Below are 8,536 nucleotides of genomic sequence, written 5' to 3'. Positions count from 1 at the left end.
AATGACGATGAAACGAATTACATATCAGTATGATGCCAGCCAGACAATAATAACGTTTGCCGGAGCTCGAAAATAAACATAGTCATAACATAAAACATAGCGTAGCGTTATTTATTCGTGTCAGGAAGCACAGGTGTGATGCTTGCGCCACGCACCATTGCCAAAGTAAACTTTTTGTAATACAAATGTTGCTTTTCAGCGTTAATTATTTCCAGTTATCTACAGTTTTTTTTTAAAGAAGATTTTTTTTAAATTGTCTGTGGAAATCTAAGGGAGACTATTCGTAGGGTAAAAATCTCTCTTTGTGTTGATTATGTCACTTTCCTCCTTGAAATAAATTAAATAAAATAGCCTTTTATTCAGATTAGCTTACAAAGAAAATGTTATAGTCACAAAGTTTAATAAAATTATTTTCTGCAGCTATCTGTTTGCCTATCGGCAAAGGCCTCCTCCAACATATTTACTCTTTTTAAATTTTGTGCAACATCCTTCACATTACTACACTACTCTTTTTCAAATAAGGTACGAGTATTTCTTAGTTATATATTTTATGTTTTTCTATATTTGTTATATTTTAATAATTCCTTATAAATGAATGATGGAGGGTCGTGGTCTTATATTCCCCACGATGACCAGTCGGCTTGGGGAATATTTTTTTTTTGTTTTTTTTCCCAGTTTTAGTTTTAGTTTTATTTTTCTTTTCTTTTCCGTTTACCAGTTATATGTTGCTATGTTAGAGTTAACGAGTTTGATCGGGATCTCATTACATCGAAGGCATTTTTCCTATTAGTTTTGATGAAATTCAAAGTTTCTTGCTTTTTATTTTGTACTTTTGTATGCGATTGAGGTGACGTCGATAGTTCTCTTTTTCTTTTTTCAGTGTTGATGTTTGCTTCCTTAACAATTAATTGGTCGTATTTTATATAAACTTTGTTTCCCTTTTTCTTTTCTTCTTGCAGTTTTGGTAGTAAAGCCTTCCTCTTATCTAAAACTTCTTTTGTGTAATCCTCTTGTACATAAACCTTCTTTAAGCTCTTTTTGTTCTTCATGATTTCATCCTTTTTCCATCCGTTTATTAAAGAACACAATACGGGTCTCGGTTTATTTACCACTTTATTTTTTCCTAAGCGGAATAATCTATTTACCTCATTTTCTTCCAAAATCATATTTAAGTCGCTTTTAAAAACCTTTTGAATGGTTTGAAACAGTTCTGAAGTTGATTTTTCATCCTCATCAAGTCCAAAAATAACGATATTGTTGCTTTTCTTCTCTCTTTTTAGATATTCTACCTCTTTTTCTAGTTTGCTGATTTGTTGCCTAAATTTTTCATTTTCTTTAATAATCGGAGTTAGTTTTTCCTCTATTCTATCCATTATAGTTTTAGTAATAGATTCTCTTAGTTCAATTGTCTGTTTTTGCATTTCCAACTTCATTTGATCGAATAGCATTTGAAACTGTATTTTAATTATGGTAGAATTTGTAGAAAGTTTTTATATATTTTTATGGCAAATTATATTCTATGTCCTGGTAACACTGAAATCAATGCTTGACTGACAGATTGACAGTTTAACTTTATCTGTTGCTTATGTGTCAAATAGACTTAAATCAAATCAACAAATGTGGGTAGTGATGTAACTTATAGCCACCATATTTCTAATCGTAAATGTAGGTAGTATTCTAACCTTTATTAGCGAAATATTCTTTTAGCTTCACTTTATAGCAATTTTTGAAGGAAATCCAAAATGTATTTCTTCTGAGTCTTTCGATACACTGAATTTTTGGTTCTAATCACTTTATTAACAAAACGTTACTTGGAAGTATTTTTAATCGGCAATTTATTTCGGATAGAAATCACCGCGGTGTTGACACTTTGACGTCCGGAAACGGAACGAAATAAATTAATAAATAATAAATCTAATGAGAGTTAATTATTTTATCTGAAAGTATTTTGTGCGTAACTCAACACTAGCATTTCGTTGTAAGAAAATCAAAAACACGTTAATGAGTGGCAACATTTTTATGTTTTTGAAAGGAAATAAAACGTAATAAAGTTAGTATATGTTTAAAATGCAACTTTAGATGGCGATATTTTTAAAGGAATTGAGGGTTTTATTTGATGATACACAAATGTGATGATACATAATGTATTATATGTACATGTATAAAGTGTTATATTACTAAAGGATCACTAAAGAAAATAGGAATACATATTAAAACACGTAGCGGGCGTAAGGTATTCTACGAATGAATGTTTCATGTGATTACTTATATAAAATCTCTATATTGTATAATAAAACTGACAGCCATTCTCGATATATTAACCTTCGCGATAGAGATGTAAAAAGTTTTTTTTAGTATCTATTACCGTTTTTTTGGATCATGTATATAAATATTTTTATTAATATCTCTACATCACCGAAGACTGAATATTCATCCAAAGTAATTAATTTATATACTCTGATGACAAAAATAAAAGAAGTAAAAGTTTAATGCAAAATAAAATATATAATAAATATGCTTTACAAAGTCAGTAATAAGTTATCGTATCGTTACTATTTTTTTTTCTTTCTGAAATATAAAATTGGACAACGAGGCCTAAAAATACCCCATTATCTAACTTAAAAAAGGATTTATAAACTCATTTATGTACCTTTGAAACTGTTTTAGCATATTCGCATTTCTATAATTTCAATGAATATTTCATCTCTTAAGTGCCAAAATAAATGACGCCGTAAATCTTTCGGGAGGAGTTCGCTTTCATTTCACTATGGATGACTCAGCTAGACTTAATTTTAGAAATGCGTATCTTGTTAGTCTCATAATTAAGACTTTACACTACCCTAAAATAATTACGTCACTTTAATAACTTGTACTTAGATAAAGGGCACGTATGAGAAGCGAGCTTTTTTGACTATTAATACTTATTATCATTATTTGCTAATTCTAAGTGTACGCAAATCAAAAAACAACCGAATCCTGAAATGTTTTGGAATTGTTGCACATCATGATCATAGAGTTATAAATAGTGATTAATTTAACTTGCAAATTGGCGCTACAATAAGTACCACACTTCGAAGCATTGCGTTTGAAACATTGCCACGCTGTAGCCACTTTGAAGCGTTTGCAAGTTGTGGTCTATCAGCAACATGTAATCTTACAACGCAACAATACAGAGCCAATAAATAATATATTAATATCAGAATAACGTTTCCTTGTTTTTAATGCCACAAAGATGTTGCTGCACCTTTTCAAGAATATCCGTAACAATAAAAGTTTTAGTGAAATTTTAAGCATTATATATATGGGATGGAGTAGAAATAAACAGAAAGACCAACGAAGGACGAAGTGATGACCCAAAAATATCATTGCTCCAGCTATGACATAACTTTAAAGCTAGAATAACTTATCTACGATCTTACGAAAATTTAAAACTCTAGAACGAAATATCTCGAATGTAATTTTCGCACATTTTTCGACGAGGAAATCTCATACACATAGAAAAAAAGTTATAATTATTTTTCGACACATACTCCTAAAAATCTGTCATATTTATTTTACTCGGCTCAAGAAAAATATGTTACCTTTTCCGTAAATTATATTTGTTTTATGCATACTAGGGTGGCCCAAAAAAATAAAATTTTTGTTTTTTTCGATTCTCGTGTGAAAATATGTGAGTTTACTATGTTTTAAGAACCTCCACCAAAGGACAGGTTAAAAAAAATCTTAAAAGGTCGCTCAGAATTTTGAAAAATTCCAAAATTGCCGAAAATCAGATTTTTTTTGTTTTAATTTTTTTTTCTCGTCATGTCATCTTTTTAAGTGTAAAATAATATAAGGATTCTGAAAATTTGACGTCAAAATTTTATTTTCTAAAGGTCGCTCCTAATTTTTATAAATTTCCAAGGTAAATACTTTATATCTTTTTAAAAGAGAAATTTATAAAAATTCGGAGCGACCTTTAGAAAATAAAATTTTGACGTCAAATTTTCAGAATCTTTATATTAATTTACACTTAAAAAGATGACATGACGAGAAAAAAAAAATTAAAACAAAAAAAAATCTGATTTTCGACAATTTTGGAATTTTTAAAAAATTCTGAGCGACCTTTTAAGATTTTTTTTTAACCTGTCCTTTGGTGGAGGTTCTTAAAACAAAGTAAACTCACATATTTTCACACGAGAATCGAAAAAAACAAAAATTTTATTTTTTTGGGCCACCCTAATGTATACCTACATCGTATAAATTTGAAAGGCCAGTTTTACTTTTCAATTAATATCCTCTTAACAATTACTATGCAAGCATTTGAGTAAACTAAAATGTAGACTAAATGTAAACGCGCATTCGTCCAATCGTCCTCGTCCACCCGGCACCGCCAGCCTTTACTTGCCACGGCGTTCACTCGCCACTGCCTCGATGTCGCCAATTGAGCGGGATAAAGATGTTTTGTTAGCAAAATGAACATAGACATTTTCGTCTGATATTTTTCACTATGTTTTTTTTGCTTGAATGTGCTTTATATGACTAAATACACGTCTTGTAACGTAAATTTTTGTAATTAAATGCGTACGGCGCTATTAAATTTTTTTCCCAGAAATTTGTATGGTGACGACATTAAAATCAGTGATAACTCAGACATCTCACAATTGTGAATAGAAAATGTTTATACCTTGTATTTGGAAATTTTTTGTATATTGCATATCCTTACTATTGTTAACCTTAATGCTACGTTTATGGATTTACTATGTTACGTCAAAACCCAGGAATATTATCGGAAGTGATTAAAAAGTTATAAATCTGGGATCCCATAAACATATAGCCAACAAAGACATTGGTCCGATTTTTTTTATACAAAACCATTACTTCTGCGCCGTTTAGGAAATAATTAATTTATTCCAGAGACTCAACAATAACTAACTATAATAAAATTATTCAAGAAAAAAAAAAGATAAAAACACGTTCGGTAGTGATCTAATATCAGGTCAGCCTTTAAGAAAATACAGCATCCCCGTCTACGTAACGTCCATGGGAATGAACGCTACGCGGGGTGAAAACCCTTTAGCGGTCGCACAAAAACATAAGGGACCGGTTTCAGGCAAGGTAAATGGGAATTAAGAGGAAAGGTTCAAGGGCTAGAATCGTAGGTCGTGCGCAGAGCGGAATGTATGTGCGTCTCGCTCGTGGCGTCGCGGCGGGCGGCGCGGCAGGCTGCAGCGCAGCGCGGCCAGTCGCGGTCCGCCCGCCGCGAGACGCGACGTCCAGGGCCGCTCCGCCGCGCGCCTAACGCGCACCTTGACAACGCGCGTGTGATGCACTGCTCTGCTGCCTACTCTACTCTGAGTCCCTCTGCCTCTGCATTGGCCCCCAACTGTTAGCTCTTTTCAATCGCACATTATCTAGTACAGTGTGTTACTGGAGCATTGTTACATATTAGCACCGCTCTGTGAAAATATACATACATGCCTATCACAGTTATGTGATTTCGTGAACGTGTTCTCTTTTCTAGTGAGTTGTATAGTAGATTCTGACAGATACATTGATGTAACATATTTTAACTTATTTCGTAATACGTAGATCACGATTTTGTCATCATAATTTGCGCCGTAATATATATTTAAACAGTTTCATTCGTATAAGTAGTACGCAGGTTGCAAATATCAAATATAGAATATGTACTAGGTTTTAATAAAATACTAAACGGAACGTGATAGATAAAGCGAAATGTAAATAAAACAATCTAATCTCGTCTACATAATCTTCAAGACCAATATCGATTTTAGAGTATTGGTTACTTGTTGAATGTTTGCAAACAGACAGCTCAACTCATACACGAAGTCCTACAATATTACACCCTACGAGTATTGGCATTAGTAAAATATAAATGATATAAAAATAATAATATTAGTATTATATTAGATTTTATAAAAAATAAGCTTGTGCAATAGACATGTTTGTCGATAAAAATAACAAAAAGTCGTCACAAACGACACAGAGATTATGTTACTACATCTGAGATAAGATAATACAACAACGTTTAATTTTATCTCAGGCTATAGGTAGTATGTAAGTAGATTAAAAATAGATGCAGCCATTAGCTGGTGATATCTAACCGCTGCTGACTTTAATGTACACTTATTATGAACACATCGTTGGTTTGTTGCTGGATTATGAACTGTTTCACAAAAAAAAAAAAAAACATATCATTAAGAAGCTTTGTTAAGAATAAAATTAATGAACATGAACTTACTGCGGTAAAATAAGATTTCGATTACAATGGTAGCCTCTTCTAAAGTCTATAAAAGTATGCACGGATACGTTACAAATTGACCATTTTATAGTTTTCTAATGTGATTTGTATTTGATTTTCTAATGTAACACTGTATATAGACGACGACACACATATGGAAACAATGGTGATAACGTCAGTGGCAATTTTGCGCAGTTATCATCAAAAATGATTTAGCAATTGAACCCAGTGACCGCTCAACTAGAAGTAATTGGTTGTGTTTGAGTTCTGATGACGGTGTATTTGTGCTAGCTGTCAATTTATACAGAACCCATTTGCCGGCCGGTTGTCTCTATTTATTACATTGTTCATTGTATCGACTCGGTTTACTAGTGGCCAGTCCTTGTATGGGCGTGTTCAGTAAATTTACATTAATACAATTGAGGTCACATATTACGCCATTCTCGATGTGTTCCATTAAAGATTAACAATTTTTTTTACTACGGTTCCGACGTTTATTGCGTTTGTAATTGGAATCGATCGAATAACGAATACATTATTAACAGCGAGGTTTTTTCTAAAAGCACGTCTTAATTTCTGCCTACCTCTTAAAGACCCAAGCGAGATATTTAGTGTAACAAGGAACACACAAAAGAATTTTAGTAAAGTTTTAATATTAATAAAGCTAGAACGGATTATGTTAAAATAAACTAAAAGCTAAATGAAAACTATTTTAACTATTCCGTAAATAAACTATGAGTATTTACTATAGATGTGAAATTAAGTCTGGTTTAACATATCTTCAGAAAGTAGAGATATATTCAAACATATACATTCAATAAGAATGTGAATTATGTGCGGTAGAGGTTATATTAAACTCACACAAATTCTATTTATCACAATATTAAAGTATCGCACATTTGCTAAGAAATAATTCGTGTTGAGTTAGCGCGACATCGAAAACATATCGTACAAATCTTTTTGATAGCTTCACGTGATTTTTATCCAGTAATTTTAAATGACAACATATTTCTTGTTTATCCAATCTAATTTACTGTAATTTACGATTTACATTCATATAACACAAGTCCCAGATACTTTAAAACATATATTCCTAAACATTTTTCTGATAGACCCCAAAATTTACTGGTTTCAGAAAACCTCCTGTTGTATCTACATTTCTTCTTTAACTTGTGATTACTGAGAATGTAAAATCTGTCAAAGTTGAGAAACTTTATTTCGCATAAATAATCGCAAAGTATGTTATAAGTAAAGACAAAGACCCACATTTTCTTTGTCTTTGTACTTTAGCGAATATGTCGTTTTATTTCAAATCCATCAGGTTATAGATTCACCATTAGCGTTTCTGTAATCCGTACCGATTGTTCAATGATACTGTGTATCCACTTTTGTATGTTTAATAATCTCATCCTATATTCAAATGCAATATCAATTGTTGGCGTGTGCCACTTCGAAATTAATAAATCAATGATAAAAGACTGTGGCTCTAATTGGCCGAACGCCAACATTTTCTCACGAATCATTTTATTAACAGGTCTCGCGATGCGTTTCGTTCTCGACAACCGATGACACGCGCCTTCAATGCATCTTCGTTTATTCAACCACTCTCAATCTATCATGTTGCTTTCATGAAACGGTTCATATTATTTTAGAAAAAAGTGTTTAGAAGACGAAATATTTAAAGACTTTCCCAAGAACGTAAAATTATTTTTGTTTAAAGTATTTGACGTTTGTCGGCTTTCTTTTAAAAAATAAAGGATTTAGCGTTTTCAATTTTAAAATGATCGTTACTTTAAATTAGCATTCGGAGCAGAAAATCAATTTGCGATGAACTTATAATATTTTTTATTAGAAGACGAAATTAAAGTGATGATGATATTTTATAATATTCAATAGAACTTACAATTTGAAATTCCAGTTACCTCGGCCCGTAAATACTTAACTTCAACCATTTTGCATTGCTCTAACCAACTGTTTCAAATAACTTTCATGAGTTCAATCAAACCATCGGTAGTATCATGTAACCGATGTTAATAAGACAATAATTAAATACAATATATTAGATTCCTTATTTGATGTATCTAGGTTAGCTTCTAGAATGAAAACTCTATAAAATTACAGAATCAATCTGAAGATCTTACGTCAGACTGACATATCAATACTTTAACTTCGCTAACTTCTAAGACTGAAGTAGAACTTTATACTTGTTACTCTCTGCTTGTTATACCTTTAAGTGCCAAAAGTTATTAAGATTTCTTCTCCGTATACAGTCATCGGGAAAAGTGATATCTG

The 8,536-nt window shown here is 31.8% G+C and overlaps 1 protein-coding gene across 1 annotated transcript; it reads right to left on the bottom strand.

The window, feature by feature from the left end:
- Positions 1–728: 728 nt before the first annotated feature.
- Positions 729–1,433, bottom strand: LOC106720052. The gene has a single exon (XM_014514619.2). It carries the CDS (start codon positions 1,431–1,433, stop codon positions 729–731), a length of 705 nt encoding a protein of 234 aa, XP_014370105.2.
- Positions 1,434–8,536: the final 7,103 nt, after the last annotated feature.

The sequence above is a fragment of the Papilio machaon genome, chromosome 6 (genome assembly GCF_912999745.1).
Source record: "Papilio machaon chromosome 6, ilPapMach1.1, whole genome shotgun sequence".
NCBI classification, from domain to species: domain Eukaryota; kingdom Metazoa; phylum Arthropoda; class Insecta; order Lepidoptera; family Papilionidae; genus Papilio; species Papilio machaon.
The sequence above is the reverse complement of the archived record's forward strand: the minus strand, read 5'-3'. Positions and strand labels throughout refer to the sequence as shown.

Excerpts from the sequence above, each read along its gene's own strand:
- LOC106720052 (XM_014514619.2), bottom strand. The coding sequence starts at position 1,433 with ATGAAGTTGGAAATGCAAAAACAGACAATTGAACTAAGAGAATCTATT.